This window comes from Schistocerca gregaria, chromosome 1 (genome assembly GCF_023897955.1).
Source record: "Schistocerca gregaria isolate iqSchGreg1 chromosome 1, iqSchGreg1.2, whole genome shotgun sequence".
NCBI classification, from domain to species: domain Eukaryota; kingdom Metazoa; phylum Arthropoda; class Insecta; order Orthoptera; family Acrididae; genus Schistocerca; species Schistocerca gregaria.
Window position 1 is genome coordinate 1072750543 of NC_064920.1, and position 18238 is coordinate 1072768780.

At 42.4% G+C, this 18238-nt stretch overlaps 1 protein-coding gene across 1 annotated transcript in view; it reads right to left on the reverse strand.

The window, feature by feature from the left end:
- The window catches only part of LOC126288766 (vesicular glutamate transporter 2.2-like), a gene marked incomplete at its 5' end in the record, with an annotated part of 61981 nt that overhangs the window by 21455 nt on the left and 22288 nt on the right, over window positions 1-18238 (reverse strand). Inside the window, 3 exons of the mRNA XM_049984898.1 lie at window positions 6737-6869; window positions 14143-14292; window positions 14377-14600. Coding sequence (XP_049840855.1) covers window positions 6737-6869; window positions 14143-14292; window positions 14377-14600 — 507 coding nt within the window. The remainder of the gene's footprint in view (window positions 1-6736; window positions 6870-14142; window positions 14293-14376; window positions 14601-18238) is intronic.

Sequence of the window (18238 nt, forward strand, 5' to 3'; positions counted from 1 at the left end):
TAAGCGATGGCTCTTACGGAAAGCAATAAGTGATTTATATGCGATGTAACTTCTTGAAGTAGAGGTCTTGATTTACGTTAGTGCTGACTTCCTTGCGGTGAAATAACACAATACAATATTTCACGGATATTGGAAAATTGGAACTGTTTCTGTTTGAGATTTTTTTTTTAAAATGTCCCAAATGGCTCTGAGCACTATGGGACTTGACATGTGAGGTCATCAGTACCCTATACTTCGAACACTATATTTATTGAGCATTATCTTGAATCACCTGTTGATGTTTCTAAATAATTCACTTATTATTTTTTTGTTTTACTTGTGTGATCTACGTCTACATTTGGAGGTGTCAATGTTTTAAACTTTATTTCACACTTTTGTTTACAGCAAATTCATAACATCACACATAAAACGAATTCACAGGGGAGTATGTTCTACTGTGGGCCACATTTCTGACTTTTGCTTCTAGCCAATCGTAAAATAGAAGTTTATTATGTTTTCTTATTCAATTTCAAAAGAAAGCATTCACTTTGTACGTGCTCCAGTCTTTTTTCTGAAATTACAAAAATTACTTCGGAAAATTAAGGTTTTTCCAAATGTGAAAATCTGTTCCAAGGTAATACATGGCTATGAACAAATATTCGGTGGAATTTTAAAATCACAACACTCGACAAAATTTATTCAGTTCTGCATTTAATACTTTTTTGTTGCATTATTATTCCGCTAGACACCAATAATCACTCAATTAAATCAAATTAAGTTTGACCGAGCGAGGTGGCGCAGTGGTTAGACAGTGGACTCGCATTCGGGAGGGTGACGGTTCAATCCCGCGTCCGGCCATCCTGATTTAGGTTTTCCGTGATTTCCCTAAATCGCTCCAGGCAAATACCGGGATGGTTCCTGTGAAAGGGCACGGCCGACTTCCTTCCCCGTCCTTCCTTAATTCGATGAGACCGATGACCTCGCTGTCTGGTCTCCTTCCCCAAAACAACCCAACCCAAATTAAGTTTGAGTATTGCCAAATACGAGATGCAGCTTAAAAGTAGGTAAATTTTGAAATAGACGCTATTGGAAACCGTAACCAATTTCCATTTTCAAGACAGGTAAAATTCTTAAGGTATTAAAAATGTTCAGTTCATTTGCAAGTACTGCATATTCCATGGTAAAAGGCAATCTGTTTCAAGCTGCAAGATGGTGCATGATCGACAAAGTATGGCTTAGCTGTCAGAATGTTACATTAATAACAGTTAAATTATATATCATTTTTCCCGAAATAAAATTCTGTACCTAAAGAATTAACAATATATTCCAAAGAGCTTTAATATACTGTAGAGCACTTAAATGAGTGTAACAATACATATTTTCAAAAATTTCTCATAGGCAACCTCATGCCCAACAACAACAGAAACTGCAGAAAACGGTAAAAAATTGCTAATGGCAGTCTAAAGCATCCGTTGCTTTATGTGGTTCTATAATCCGTTCCAAAACTGAAGTATCGAATGAAAAACGTCGCGTTACCCTATTTACACTATTTTTCCAGTGCGATGCCCTCAACCACTGATTTGCGTGTACCCACTGGGCATTACAACTGCAGCATCATGGAGAAGGCGCACAACATACACTCCTGGAAATTGAAATAAGAACACCGTGAATTCATTGTCCCAGGAAGGGGAAACTTTATTGACACATTCCAGGGCTCAGATACATCACATGATCACACTGACAGAACCACAGGCACATAGACACAGGCAACAGAGCATGCACAATGTCGGCACTAGTACAGTGTATATCCACCTTTCGCAGCAATGCAGGCTGCTTTTCTCCCATGGAGACGATCGTAGAGATTCTGGATGTAGTCCTGTGGAACGGCTTGCCATGCCATTACCACCTGGCGCCTCAGTTGGACCAGCGTTCGTGCTGGACGTGCAGACCACGTGAGACGACGCTTCATCCAGTCCCAAACATGCTCAATGGGGGACAGATCCGTAGATCTTGCTGGCCAGGGTAGTTGACTTACACCTTCTAGAGCACGTTGGGTGCCACGGGATACATGCGGACGTGCATTGTCCTTTTGGAACAGCAAGTTCCCTTGCCGGTCTAGGAATGGTAGAACGATGGGTTCGATGACGGTTTGGATGTACCGTGCACTATTCAGTGTCCCCTCGACGATCACCAGAGGTGTACGGCCAGTGTAGGAGATCGCTCCCCACACCATGGTACCGGGTGTTGGCCCTGTGTGCCTCGATCGTATGCAGTCCTGACTGTGGCGCTCACCTGCACGGCGCCAAACACGCATACGACCATCATTGGCACCAAGGCAGAAGTGACTCTCATCGCTGAAGACGACACGTCTCCATTCGTCCCTCCATTCACGCCTGTCGCGACACCACTGGAGGCGGGCTGCGCGATGTTGGGGTGTGAGCGGAAGACGGCCTAACGGTGTGCGGGACCGTAGCCCAGCTTCATGGAGACGGTTGCGAATGGTCCTCGCCGATACCCCAGGAGCAATAGTGTCCCTAATTTGCTGGGAAGTGGCGGTGCGGTCCCCTACGGCACTGCGTAGGATGCTACGGTCTTGGCGTGCATCCGTGCGTCGCTGCGGGCCGGTCCCAGGTCGACGGGCACGTGCACCTTCCGCCGACCACTGGCGACAACATCGATGTACTGTGGAGACCTCACGCCCCACGTGTTGAGCAATTCGGCGGTACGTCCACCCGGCCTCCCGCATGCCCACTATACGCCCTCGCTCAAAGTCCGTCAACTGCACATACGGTTCACGTCCACGCTGTCGCGGCATGCTACCAGTGTTAAAGACTGCGATAGAGCTCTGTATGCCACGGCAAACTGGCTGACACTGACGGCGGCGGTACACAAATGCTGCGCAGCTAGCGCCATTCGACGGCCAACACCGCGGTTCCTGGTGAGTCCGCTGTGCCGTACGTGTGATCATTGCTTGTACAGCCCTCTCGCAGTGTCCGGAGCAAGTATGGTGGGTCTGACACACCGGTGTCAATGTGTTCTTTTTTCCATTTCCAGGAGTGTATTTAAAATGTACAGAATTCATACTGCATTCTTGGATGGGCAAATGATAACGTTTCAGCGCAGCTGCGTGAAGTAGGTAGAAATAACATCATCTACACCATGCAAATAAGGAGCGATTACGTAGCAGGTTTCTAACTCCAATTGCATGTTGGTTGTTTACGAGAACATGGCTCATGTCAGAATTAGCGTAAAATCGGTTTATCATTCTGCGATATTGCTTCTCTTGTTGTTGCGATGCTGCGATTGTCATGCAAAAATGGAAATGATGGATTCAGGTGGACCATGCTCACAAGGGAACCTCTATATCGCACCCCCTCCAGATTTAGTTATAAGTTAGCTCATTGGATAGGCCTTGAAAATCTGAACATAGATCAATCGAGAAAAGAGGAAGAAGTTGTGTGGAACTATGAAAAGAAAAAGCAAAATATACAAACTGAGTAGTCGATGCGCAAGATAAGCAACATCAAGGATACTGTAGGATCAAAAGCGCCGTCGTCCCGTGGTTAGCGTGAGTAGCTGCGGAACGAGAGGTCCTTGGTTCAAGTCTTCCCTGTAGTGGAAAGTTTCCTTTTCTTTTATTTTAGCAAAGTTATGATCTGTCAGTTCCTTCATTGACATCTCTGTTCACTGTAATACGTTTAGTGTATGTGTTTTGCGATCGCACCGCAAAACCGTGCGATTAATAGACGAAAGGACGTGCCTCTCCAATGGAAACCGAAACCATTTGATCGCTAGGTCATAGGTCAACCGACTCCTCGACAGGAAAACACGTCTGATATATTCTACATGACACTAGTGACGGCATGTGCGTCACATGACAGAAATATGTTGTTGACCCACCTAACTTGTACACTTGGCGAATGGGTAAAAAGATTCTTCTACCTTGCCCGATTTAGGTTTTCTTGTGGATGTGATAATCACTCCCAAAAAAGTGATGACGGACAGATAATAATTGTCTGAAAATAAGAAAATTAAACTTTTCACTCGAGGGAAGACTTGAACCAAGGACCTTTCGTTCCGTAGTTCCTCACGCTAACAACGGGACCACGGAGTAGGTATTAAAGTCCATAGGGAAGAAATAAAAACGTTGAGGTTCGCCGATGACATTGTAATTCTGTCAGAGACAGCAAAGGACTTGGAAGAGCAGTTGAACGCAATGGACAGTGTCTTGGAAGGAGGGTACAAGATGAACATCAACAAAAACAAGGATAATGGAATGTAGACGAATTAAGTCGGGTGATGCTGAGGGAATTAGATTAAGTAGTAACAGAGTTTTGCTATTTGGGGAGCAAAATAACTGACGATGGTTGAAGTAGAGAGGACATAAAATGTAGACTGGCAATGGCAAGGAAAGCGTTTCTGAAGAAGAGAAATTTGTTAACATCGAGTATAGATTTAAGTGTCAGGAAGCCGTTTCTGAAAGTATTCGTATTGAGTGTAGTGTAGTGAGTGTATGGAAGTGAAACATGGACGATAAATAGTTTGGACAAAAAGAGAATAGAAGCTTTTGAAATGTGGTGCTACAGAAGAATGCTGAAGATTAGATGGGTAGATCAAATAACTAATGAGGAGGTATTGAATAGAACTGGGGAGAAGAGAAGTTTGCGGCACAACTTGACAAGAAGAAGGGACCGATTGGTAGGACATGTTCTGAGGCATCAAGGGATCACAAATTTAGCGGTGGAGGGCAGTGTGGAGGGTAAAAATCGTAGAGGGAGACCAAGAGATGAATACACTAAGCAGATTCAGAAGGATGTAGGTTGCAGTAAGTACTGGGAGATGAAGAAGCTACACAGGATAGAGTAGCATGGAGAGCTGCATCAAACCAGTCTAAGGACTGAAGACAACAACAACGACAAGGGTGTGTGCCGCTTATCGTAGAGGGAGACCAAGAGATGAATACACTAAGCAGATTCAGAAGGATGTAGGTTGCAGTAAGTACTGGGAGATGAAGAAGCTACACAGGATAGAGTAGCATGGAGAGCTGCATCAAACCAGTCTAAGGACTGAAGACAACAACAACGACAAGGGTGTGTGCCGCTTATGTTCAGTATACCGGCCCTCTATAGTTCTGATACTCTGACCAATACATGACATGCCAAAACGCCATGGAATACGGTAGACACCAGTATTACGTAAAGCAAGAACATTCTTTATGGAACCTAAAAGGACTCTGGTCTTAGATGGTGGTCGAACAACACATTGACATCATAATTTCCGAAAATACGACCAGTCCTATTCGAAATACTTTTACTTAAGGCAAAAAGGCTGTAGACGTCGGTGCCACCACGGTATTATCATCACTCACCCGGTGAACAGTAGGTCGACATAGCAACATACGTCTGATCTGTCTTTCACTCAAACCATTCTGACGAAAGGTGACCTCAAGATCGGCTAAGTCAGCTGACAAACTCTCGGGGTCCGACATCACATGGTCCCAGTGAACCAAAGTACAAAGCAACTCTTCACACTGAGCCGAATAGTATCACCAGTGAGCCTGAAGATGGAAGTCAGTGTGAGTAAGCTTCCTATTAAGGGCATGTGCTAACGTACAATCAGCCTAACTCCTGATCAACACGTCAAAGAAGGGAAAGCAGTCATTCTATTCCACCTCCATCCTCAGAGAAATATTCTAGTGGATAGAATTCAGGTGTGCTAAAAAGTCTTTGGAAGTCTCACTGTGAAGAGGACAAACAACGAAAGTATAATCTAATACCTGAAAAAAAAGAGCAGGTTTCAAAGCTGCGATTCCGAGGCACGTTTCTCCACAAACAAACTGGCAGTGATAGGAGACAATAGGCTTCCCATCGCAACTTCATCTGTCTGCTCACATTTCTGGCAATTCCATATAAGGTAAGTGGAAGTCAACACATGTCGAAATAGGATCTTTATTTCAACACCAAAGCAAGCCTCAATCAACCATACCGAATCAGACAGAGCCGCGCGTGATTAGCCGAGCGGTCTAAGGCACTGCAGTTATAGACTGTGCGACTGGTCCCGGCGGAGGTTCGAGTCCTTCCTCGGGCATGGGTGTGTGTGTTTGGCCCTAGGATAATTTAGGTAAAGTAGTGTGTAAGTTTAGGGACTGATGACCTTAGGAGTTAAGTCCTATAGGATTTCACACACATTTGAACATTTTGAGTCAGACAGAGGAATGCGACTGGAGATAGAGAGAGACCACATCCAAACTTACTATAATATCACATTCATTTAATCGCACTTCCTCTAATCGACTTAAGAAATCAATCGAGTTCTTAATGTGATGCTCACACCGACCTACTACAGAGCTCAACAGAGTAGCAAGGTGCTTTCCTACACAACATGTCGAAGCACCAATATTACTCAAAACCCGAGAAAAAGTGTGTGGATTCCTTTACGTATCGCTTGCTTTGTGGAGGTATGCCTTGAAAATGGCAGGTTGTTCTCCAGTCGAAATATTGGTGGTTTTCGACGACCACCCGGCAGATTACATCTAAGTTATTGGAACATTTTCCTACTATTTATTGTAATTGTAACTGCTATTTCTTCAGTAACTATGATGTAAAAAAGGTACTGTACATATGAAACCCTACTCCGATGTAAGACAGGGCCTGATGGCCCTAATCAGAGCGGGTTAAATAAATAAACTTTCTCTCCTGTAATTTAATGACTTCTTGTGCGAAAAACATTATATACTTATCTGCACATACTTTCTTACCAATGGAGTTGATCACCTTCCTTAAGGCCCCCCTGCTGAGGATTTGCTTCTTCTCTACGCTGTTGACGATCCAGCTGCAGGCAACACTCAGCACAATGTTAGCGATGTACGGCAGTGCAGAAAGTAACCCGTTCTGCGAGAACACACATCAGAAAATTTCAGCTCTAGAATGGGAAAATTCTTTTTGCTTTATACAGAGTACCTCATAAGTCAAAACTTGTTGATAGCGCGATACAAAACCTTAAGGAACTGTGTACTTCCGTACCATATCACACTGAAAGAAGGGAGATATTTTATTATTATTATTATTATTATTATTACTGTAGCAGATAATCCATATTTTCAACACTGAAGAAAGTAAAAAAATTGTCGCAAGGCACAAAGTAATGCAAGTCCGTGTTTATGGAGCCTCAAAGAGATGTCAATCCACTCAGTCATCTTGAACGATCTCTATAAATGAATGGGAATCAGCTCTGTCTTGCGTTTATAAAACTCTGGTTTACATTCGACACTCTTTCATTTTTTTATTCACATTGGTCCTTAGTTCGTCCAAGCAGTGTCTAGAGACTAAACAACTCGTAGTGAAAGGCATAAGTATTTCATCTGTCGACCGTGATCAAGTCTACCGTAGGCAAATATAGGAGTATATGTGACTTAGGCTTTCCCGGCGTAAACTATTGATGAAGGTTTCTCGGTTCTCCAGCCGGGTGGTAGCGTTGATGTCTCGCGACGTTTCAGGAAGTGTCATACTACCCATCTTCTGGCCAGAAGATGGGTAGTATGACACTTCCCGAAACCTCGCGAGACATCAACGCTACCACACGGCTGGAGACCCGAGAAACCGTCATCAAAATATAGGAGTACCCACAAATAGTTCCAAGCAGCGTCCGAGAAATTAGTCAAGAGTAATTACTCTATTTGTGGCTCGTCACTCTCAAGAGGAATATCTTGATGCAAGAGCCAGCAGTAGCAACATCGATGACCTGTTGCAAAGGCGAACCACACAGGGACAGTACTGCTGACGCATCTGTACAACGAGTGCACATGTGTGATCCCTGTTGGCCGAACTATTCACTTCTGAGTTAAGGTTACATCAGTTTATCAAGCAATATCCAAGGAAATTCACAGGACCGTACTTAATGTACTCATTGTGGCGAGATTTATCCCACCACGGTAGACAACTTATCTTAGAGGGCGCTTACACGTTACCTCTGCTGTACATTCGTGTTGCTCACCTGTGAGGGATGAGGTAGTCTTCATCCTAATCAATGTTTTAGACTTGGCCCCGAACGTTTCTTGCATACTGGAAAATCCGTAATGTAAGTGGCTCTACATACCACATAACTAATCCTTTGTTTATCATGAATCTACATGATCCCCTGGAAGTCTTGTTCTTCATCGGAGCTTTCATCCAAGGTTTGTGATCAATGTATGAACTCTCAGACACTGTTATGATGGAAAGAATGCAATCCTGATCTGTGAATAATGCGTTATACTCTCGTGAGAGAGTGCTTCATTAGAAGACAGAGGTGTATTATTGATAACGAGTGTAACTGCATTATTATTGAAAAACTTGTCTTTTAAAAAATTAAGTCACTTCCAAAATTTACAATACGTTACAACAATTTTGTTCCGTAAGTTCAGTTTAGCTTGAAACGATAATAATTGTATTTACCCTATATACATTTTGTTGATGATGTATTCATTAAGCACAGCCCAGTACGAACACTAATATTGTGTACCAATGGCAAGTCACCAAAGAAAAGTTTCATCTTCTTCCCAAAGCGACAACATCAAGTTACAATGTCTACAAACATCCTAACTTTTAAGATATCAGACCTTATAGTGACTACTACCAGGGTTAGGGATCTCAAACTCGTAACAGTATTATATAGTTCACCAGAAAGTGTTCATCTGTAGTTAATTTTATATCGGACGGACTTGTTCAGAAACATAACTTCGTACTTCCCTTTCTTATTTTTTTTTTTTTTTGAAAAATGAAGAAACCATAGATCATTTGCTAAATCCAACATCTTCTGCGGTTTCTTCATTTATCAAAATTGACTTGTACTGTTGTGGCTGTCCCACAAGGAGAACTATTTCCCTTCATCCCCCAGTTAATAAATAATGTATAAACAGTCACAAAAGTACTGAGGAACACGTACACTTGTCAACAAAGAAATTCGGTTGGATGTAGACAGAAAATCCAGTCTGGGGCGTGACGTCAGAGAGAGAGAGAGAGAGGGGGGGGGGGGGGGGAAATGCATCTTGATTTAGTAAATGGGAGGTACCAGACACTCACTCTGTAACTGCCTAGGCTCCATGTGTAAATGTGGCGAATTGTCGTTCATACACATCGACAGTGCGACAGGTCGACTAGAATGATACCTGCAAAAGAAAGAGTTCAAAGAAAGGCAGCACGTTTTGTATTATTGCAAAATATGGGAGAGAGTGTCACAGAAATGATACAGGATTTGGGATGGACAGCATTAAAAGAAAGGCGTTTTTCGTTGCGAGCAGGGAGGTATGTCCGTGCGGTTCTAGGCGCTACAGTCTGGAACCGCAAGACTGCTACGGTCACAGGTTCGAATTCCGGCTCGGGCATGGATGTGTGTGATGTCCTTAGGTTAGTTAGGTTTAAGTTGTTCTGCGTTCTAGGGGACTGATGGCCTCAGAAGTTGAGTCACATGGCGTTCAGAACCATTTGAACCATTTATTTGCGACGGAATCTTCTCACGAAATTCCAGTCACCAACTTTCTCCTCCGAATGCAAAAATATTTTGAAACTTCCTGGCAGATTAAAGCTGTGTGACAGACCGAGACTGGAACTCGGGACCTTTGCCTTTCGAGGGCAAGTGCTCTACCAACTGAGCTACCCAAGCACGACTCCCGCCCCGTCCTCACAGCTTTACTTCTGCCAATACCTCGTCTCCTACCTTCCAAACTTTACAGAAGCTCTCATGCCAACCTTGCAGAACTAGATCTCCTGAAAGAAAGGATATTAAGTACACATGGCTTAGCCACAGCCTGGGGGATGTTACCAGAATGAGGTTTTCACCCTGCAACGGAGTGTGCGCTGATATGAAACTTCCTGGCAGATTTAAACTTTGTGCCAGACCGAAACTCGAATTTGTTACGTTTTCCTTTGAAAGGCAAAGGTCCCAAGGTCGAGTCTCGGTCTGGCACACGGTTTTAATCTGCCAGGAAGTTTCATATCAGCGCACACTCCGCGGCAGAGTGAAAATCTCATTCCGAAAACATTTTGTTGACACCGACTTACATAGGAGGAACGATCACAAAGTTAAAATAATGGAAATAGGAGCTCGTACGTAAAGATATAGGTGTTCATTCTTTCCGCGCTCTAATCGAGATTAGAATAATAGAGAATTGTGAAGGTGGTTCGATGAACCCTCTGCCAGGCACTTAAACGTGATTTGCAGAGTATCCATGTAGATGTAGATGTAGAAGAGCTTCGCAAGAAGAAGCGTTTTGTGAGTCAATGTATCTCTCTTGTGTCCAGCAAGTTTCAATAAGAGTCATTAGTTGTTATTGTTTATCTGTCACTAATAGTGGGGTACTAGTGAGTAGTACTACATCGGTGACCCTGTTTTACAAAACCTAGTTCTTCCACATCGCATAACGTACCAATCCGTCACGAAAATGGAGAAACAACACTCATAACCATACAGGCTACCTGAAAACAAGAAGAAAACCAACATCCACGTACTCAGACTTTCACGGTTTTTCCAACGATTTCTTCGCTGTCTGACAGTCCAGCTGCAACGTCACCACCTACAACAGCTTCAGTACGGCTACCGACTTTCTGAACAGCTCATCCGACATAATGGTTCGTCATCTTCCAGCAAAGTGGCGTATGTAACAGCAAAGACAAATTGAACCCAATCTTCCCCAACATGGATGACTAATTGGTTAAATTTTCCGAGACACAGTATTGCAACGCACCTCGGAGCAGCCGTACCAAAACTTTAGACACAAAGTAATGAAGCACCAGTCAGTACCTAAGCGACAACGCATTCAACTAATCCTAAAAGAAGAGGCCATCGAAAACAGAAGCCTGACGGAACTGTTGCGGCACATGCGTAAACTGGTGTGTCAGAAGCTGTTCTCAGAACCATTACGCACGATATGACATCAACACAAAGTGAGGTTTGGCAACACATGATAATTTACCGTTATCCACATTAATAGAGGAGGCGGACGCAATTTTCCACTCTTTCCCTGCGGCATTTAATCAATATATGTGCGGTACAACAGGAATAGTGCCGGACACTCCGGTTTATGGCAGTGTTACATAAAGCAACAAACCGCACTACACACAGGAAGCAGCTACATCGGTAACACAGTACTTATGGCGTGCACATGGATATTTTCTTAATTGAGGTTCCTGCCTACGGGAAACAAACCCTTGGCCTGAAAAATTACCAATTCATGACACTGATGTGGGTGTGCCAACTGTAAAAATTGTTAGTTCACCTAAACAGGTCATTACAAAGGATTTAAATATGCTAAATCTCATGTTAGTAAATTGTCGAAGTTTCTTTTACTACTCTCCGAAATAAACAGTAGTAATGTCAATATTGTATTAGTACCGAAAGCTGGTTGAAACCAGACATAAATAGCAGTGAAATTTTGAACTCGGAGTGGATAATGTTTAAGATGGATAGGACTGATGCTATGGGAGGTGGTGTGTTCATTGCAGTTAAAAGCTGTTTAAACGCAGCTGAGATCGATACTGGATCGGTCTATGAAATAGTCTGGATAAAACTGTCAATCAGACAAGGATTGACCATTGTTTTAGGATGTTTTTATAGGCCACCAGCATCCGCAACAAACGTCGCAGAACGTTTCAGGGAAAGTCTCGAGTACATAGGAAATAAATATCCAAATTTTCGATTAGTTATAGGTGGAGACTTTCATCTGGCATCCATTGACTGGGAAAATTACACGTTTATCGCAGGGGGCAGAAGCAAAGACTCGTGTAAAGTTATTCTAGGAGCGCTCTCAACATACAACCTTGAGCAATTGGTTGGAAAACCAACTCGAGAGGGGACACATTAGATATCTTGACGACAAACAGATCTGATCTTTTTGACGAAGTTAATCTAGATGAAGGTATTAGCGACCATAATGTCGTTGTGGTTTCTATGTCAGTGGAACTTAAAAAAAAAAAAAACGTAGAAACAGCGTAGAGTTTTCTTGTTTGGGAAAGCAAATAAAAGTATCATTAATGAATATCTTCATAGTCAGCTCGAAGCAGTCACAGCGGGACACAAAGGTATTGAGCATCTTTGGTTGGAATTTAAAGATATTGTCCACCAAGTGCTAGAGAAGTATTTTCGAACAAACGCAAGGATTACTGACATAGTGGTTAGAGTATGTGGGATTGTAAAACAGTTAAGATCCTTAGACGCAAGGAAGGCACCTGGCCCTGACGGTATCCCCGTAAGATTACATGTTGACTATGCTACAAATATAGCACCATTCTTATCCATCATCTGTCAGATATCATTGGAACAGCGCAAAGTTCCTCGGGAGTGGAAGAAGACCCAGGTCATAGCAATCTATAAAAAGGGTAGAAAACCGGAGGCACATAATTACCGGCCAATTTCACTTACATTGATTTGTTGTAGAATCATGGAACATATTTTGTGTTCAGGTGTGATGACCTCTCTAGAGACTGAGAAGCTCATTTGCAGGGCTTTAGGGAACAGCGGTCATGCGAGGCACAGATGGCTCTCTTTGTGCATGATATACAACAGGCTCTAGATACGGGCTCCCAGGTTGATGCCGTATTTATCGACTTTTGGAAGGCGTTCCGCATTGTAACTTGCTTTAAAAAGTGCGCGCTTACGGTCTATCCGATGACATTTGCGGTTGGGTAGAAAGTACTCTGACAGACAGAGAGCAGTATGTCGTCCTGAATGGGGTGACTTCAACAGAAACAAGTGTAACTTCAGGTGTGCCCCAGGGCAGCGTAATGGGTCCGCTGCTTTTTACGGTTTGGTTGATGGTATTGACAGCGACATCAGACTGATTGCTGATGATGCTCTAGTCTACAGGAAAGAAGTATCACACTAAAGTTGTGAACAAACCAATGAGAATGTGCAGAAAATAAATGCTTGGTGTAATGTCTGGCAGTTATCTCTCCATATTAATAAGTGTAAGCTACTGCGCATAACAAGACGAAAATCCCCATTAATGTACGAGTACAAAATAAATGCCCAGTCTTTGGAAGCGGTGACATCCGTCAAGTATCTGGGTGTGACTGTTCGAAATGATCTCAAATGAAATGATCAGATTACACAAGTAACGGGCAAGGCGAACTCTAGGTTGTGGTTTCTTGGTAGAATCCTGAAGCGATGCAGTCCTTGAACAACGGAAATTGCTTACAATACGTTAGTTCATCCAATCTTAGAGTATTTTTCGTCTGTATGGGACCCTTACCAGTTGGGTCTAATGCAAGAGATTTAGAAGGTGCAAAGAAGAGAAGCGAGATTAGTGACTGGTGCGTTTAGCCATCGAGAGAGCGTCGCAAATCTCATAGGAAGTTTGAAGTGGAATACACTTGCAGATAGACGGCGCGCTAAACCGAAGTGGCTGCTCACTAAATTCCGGAATCCGATCCTCGCCGAGGATGTAGATTGTAGAGCATATATTATTACCACCAACTTTCAAATAGCGCAATTATCACCACTCAAAGATAAGAGAAATTAGAGCTCGTACTGAGGCGTTCAGACAGTCGTTTTTTCTTCGTGCGACACGCGAGTGGAACAAAAGGGGGGGGGGGGGAGGGGGGAATATGACTTTGGCGTGAAATGTGCCCTCCACCACACACCCCTTGGTAGCCAGCGGAGTATATATGTAGCTGTAGATGTAGAAACAGTATAACATATTCATCATCTCTTGGTACTTGGAGTATGACTGTGGCAAATTCTGACATTCGACTGGAATGCTGAGGACTTTGCGTAATTACCGTACGCTACATCCACAAACATAAAGACGACCCTAGAATTAGAAATTATAACTTTTTGAAATTTCTCAAACTGGCTTTATCTCTCAAAAAGGCGTGCACATTTGTTTATATCTAGGACATGTTTATTTCACTGCATCGTTAGACGAACATCCGTGATAAGGGCTGTCAAACGCTGATGGGCCGGAATGGCTTGACAATGATTCACTCTTCGCTTATCTGTAACAGTTCCGATAATCGACACAACATCTATAATTTTTCCAGACTCATTTATAAAGTTACCAGCAAAGTCGAAAACATGTCAGAATATTGATATCTGCAATGGATCAGTGTGGAGGAAAGCACTCTACAATTATTTTCTCAGTCACACATTTTATACCCAAGTACAGTTAATGACGTAAGCCGTTTTACTTACAGAAGCAATGTCAAATCCAAGAACATTACTGAAATACGTTGGTGATTCTGTGAAAAGCGTGTCGAATCCCCAGTTCTGTGTCATAGTGGCTACTATGAGAGCAAATACGGGTAGTGATGTGAAAATCGATGCCCACGGCGTTGGAAACTTCTATAAACAACATACATAAAACCGTCTCAGTAAGAACATTTACAACAAAAATACGTGTTTCTTAAGAAACAACTTGTATCTTACCTTATGTTCACGTGAGACATCCTTGCAAGACTCTTCAATATAAGCAAGTTCCGCTCTAGAAATGTGCTTGTGTTCAAATGGGGTATTCCCTCCAAACCAGAATAAGATCACTCCCCAAAGGATGGCAAGTCCACCAAAGAAGTAGAAGATAAATGGCCACCCAACGGCGCTCTGAGCTATTGCTCCTGATGTCATCATTGCTATTACTGTGCCCAGCTGATCGCCTACAGTAACGTCGAGAAAACAATGTCGTTATAGCTTCATTTTTAAAGAGAAAAGCTGATCGTTTCTCAAAGTTCCATGAACAAAACTAAATAAATTAAACAGATTAATATTTATTCAAATCATGGTGCCTTTGTAACCAAGTGGTTGCAAAGTTATATTTTTCCAACCACAAACAATCCTGTTGGCAGAACATTCGCAACTAAGCATTATAGCAGAGGTTGAAAATACCACTTCAGTTGCAGATTACTTTATTTTCTGACTGTTACCTGTATAAGTCCATTCTCAGGTGTGGTACTGGAAACAGCAATTCAATTGTGAACAGCCGGGCTAGTGGCCCCGTGTTCTTGTCTTTGTCAAAAGATGGCAGCACTTTTGCCACTCTGGTTTACCAATTCTCTCCTCGTTCGCACCCGCTACTCCCTGTCCTGCGCTCATATTCAGCACACCGCGCCTGGTACACGCGGTGCTCGGGGACCACAGCACAGCGTAAGTATCGTGATGTCATTTGTATACGAAGGTATTTCGGAAAGTAAATATACACCGTACGCCAGAGGAACAGAAGAGTTTTGCCTGGGAAGTGGACAACACTGGTCTTAACCTTGAACCGTTAGCTATCTCCTCGCAGTTGAACGTTGCTTCTGGTTGGAGTAGGTCGTGTTTAAAATGGCTGCGCCGATTCAGAATCCCGCCAAATGCAAAGTGCGCTCCGTCATATGTTTTCTTCATGCAAACAGTCAGCGACGAGCGGATATCCACAAAGAAATTGTTTCTGTTTATGGGAACATTATGATTCGACAAAATGTAACGAAATGGTGTCGTCATTTCTCTGAAGGTAGGACCGATGTTTACGACGAACAAAGAACAGGTCAGCCATCTGTCATCTCTGATGCCCTTCTTCAGTGAACATAGAAAGCAATTCGTGCGAATAGAGGTCTCACATTGAAAGAATTGCATCAGATCATACCGGAAAACTCTTTATGACGTTGTGACTGTCAAGTTAAGGTACAGGAAATTGTGTGCGTGCTGGGTTCCAAAACTGTTAACGGAGGAACACAAAAAGAAAAGGATGGGCTTTGCACTCGACTTCCTCACACGCTATGCTGAAGCAGGTGATGAGTTCCTTGATCACATTGTGACAGGTGACGAGACGTGGGTTTATCACCATACACCTGAATCCAAGCAACAATCAATGCAATGGCGCCATTCGAATTCACCAAAAGCCAAGAAATTCTAAACATCGGCTTCAGCAAAGAAAATCATGGCTTCTGTTTTTTGGGACAGACAAGCATTCTTCTGTTGGAATTTATGCCTCCTGGAACGACAATTAATGCTGCTCCATATTGCCAGACTTTGAAACGTCTTCGAAGGGCAATTCAAAACAAACGCAGGGGAATGCTGACAAGTGGAGTCTGCTTCCTTCGTGACAACAACCTGCCTCACAGAGCGCTCGTAACCAAAGCACAACTCAAACAATTCAAATTGGACCACCCGCCATATAGCCCGGACGTTGCGCCCACCGACTTCCACGTCTTCTGTTACCTGAAGTCACATCTTGGTGGAAAATAATTCCACGATGATGAAGAGATCAAAGATGAAGTTGAAATGTGGTTTCGACAACAGGCGGCAACCTTCTATGACTGTGGGATACAAAAGCTTGTGCACCGACTTAACAAATGAGTGGATAACAGGGGTGATTATGTCGAAAAATAACAAATAATCCACTTAATAAGATGTTACTGACATTTTCTGAATAAATGTTCTATTTAAGGACTGCGAGCCCATGCCTCTTTACTTTTCGAAATGCCCGCATATATACCCTACCCAGGCAGTCGTCCATAGTAGTGTCTGGTGCCGCTTGCGCATTGACATAGGTTTCACAGCACATAACCTGTCGGCGGTTTCGAAATGTTTTTTAAAGGTTTAGAAAACTTTTTAGAAAAAAATTGATTTTTCTTTTTTATGTGTGTTGCGGCGTGCGAAAATTCTCCCCCGTCTTTTGCCACTTCCGGTACGATTCTTGAGGATGGGCTTATAACAGTCGGAAAACGGTCGTGTGAAAATAAAGTATTTTACAACTGTCGTGGTATTTTCAACCTCTGATATCTTCATCCAGTTTTGATTCTCAACAGTTTCTTATTCGCAAAGCATACCATGCTTCCCGAGATTAAGAATACAATGCTTGAGACATTCAAGAAAATAGAACTCTATAATTTTGCAACTCCACAATAATGGAATGCTTCTCAAACTTTTCTCTGAACTAATAAGAGGTTTCTCAGAACTATCCATACATATTTCAGTTGCATTGAAACTATATACAGATAAAGCCATTACAAGCAAATTAGAAGGCTGTACTGAACATAAGTCACCTGAGTAAACAGCAGTTCCCAAAACAGCATTTTCTTTGGGTGGGATCCATTTTGCCAGCAAGGAATGTGTGCATGGGAATACGAAACCCTAAAATAGCAAGGAAACTTATGGCAATCCAAAATTTAGGAAAGAAAACAATGCAGCGGTACTGTCATTACCAGAGATGAAACGGATAGCTGTTTGACTGGATACCAGATGTCCAGATAGCTGAATGGCTGGCTACTCATCGGTCCGATATTCGGCTGAACATTTCCACAGAGCAAGTCGTAAAGAGTGGTGTGAGCGAGCTCACAGAGGTCAGGAGCGGACGATCGGGCATATTCCGCTGAATCTGGGCATCATCATTCATGAGTGAAGCGAAAGATTGACACATTGATTGTGTGACTTAACTATTCGATTTATTGTGAAATATGACCTATTTAACTTCTCGTTATTTGATGTTATATCTGAAAATAATTTGTTCATTTGCAAATGAAATAACAAAAAATATAATCAGTAAAAAAGAGATCTCTGCAGTTTTTGGTATAAACAGTGCCAATAAAAAGTTTGATTTTTTGTTGTTGGACAGAATTGAAATTTTTCATAGTGTGGATCTAAAAAAGCTGATATGTACCAATACCCTAATTTGTTTTCTATTCTTTTGTTTTGATTTGTTTTATTACAGTGATCAACAAGGTGTTCATCCATAAATACGATTACTGATACCATTGAATAGTTACCCATTTATCGAATATTTATTTAAACTTGTTTGAGATACGTTCATGCTTTTGCAAAATGTCGTTATAATAAGCCACTTAAACTAATATAAAATACTAGTGCACCTTAAGCCTAATGACATATTTCTTCTCTAATTAGTACTTCAACTATGAAAACACATTTGACAACGAAACATCAAAATAAATCTCAGGCTATTAATAAAGTTATAGGCGCCCGCGGCGCTCCATCACCTTGAGCTGCCCCCAAGACAAATCCGTCTTCAACATAGAAAAAATAAAGTTGAATAGCGAATTCCTTTGGGACATACACGACGTATGAGGGAAAAATTTTATTATTTAATAGCAGATTTGACTGCACTAGACAATGAGCCATTATCTATCAAAAACGACTGGACTTACAACAGTCCTAGAACAAGCTTTGCAACTCAGCTGGGACACGGAGCTCTTGCAGTGAGATCCTATCATTGTTGTCATGATGAAGAAAATACAGCAAAGAAGCTTACATAACGCCAGTGTGCCGGGTATAGTGGGAAGCAACTCATTTTTAAATTGTG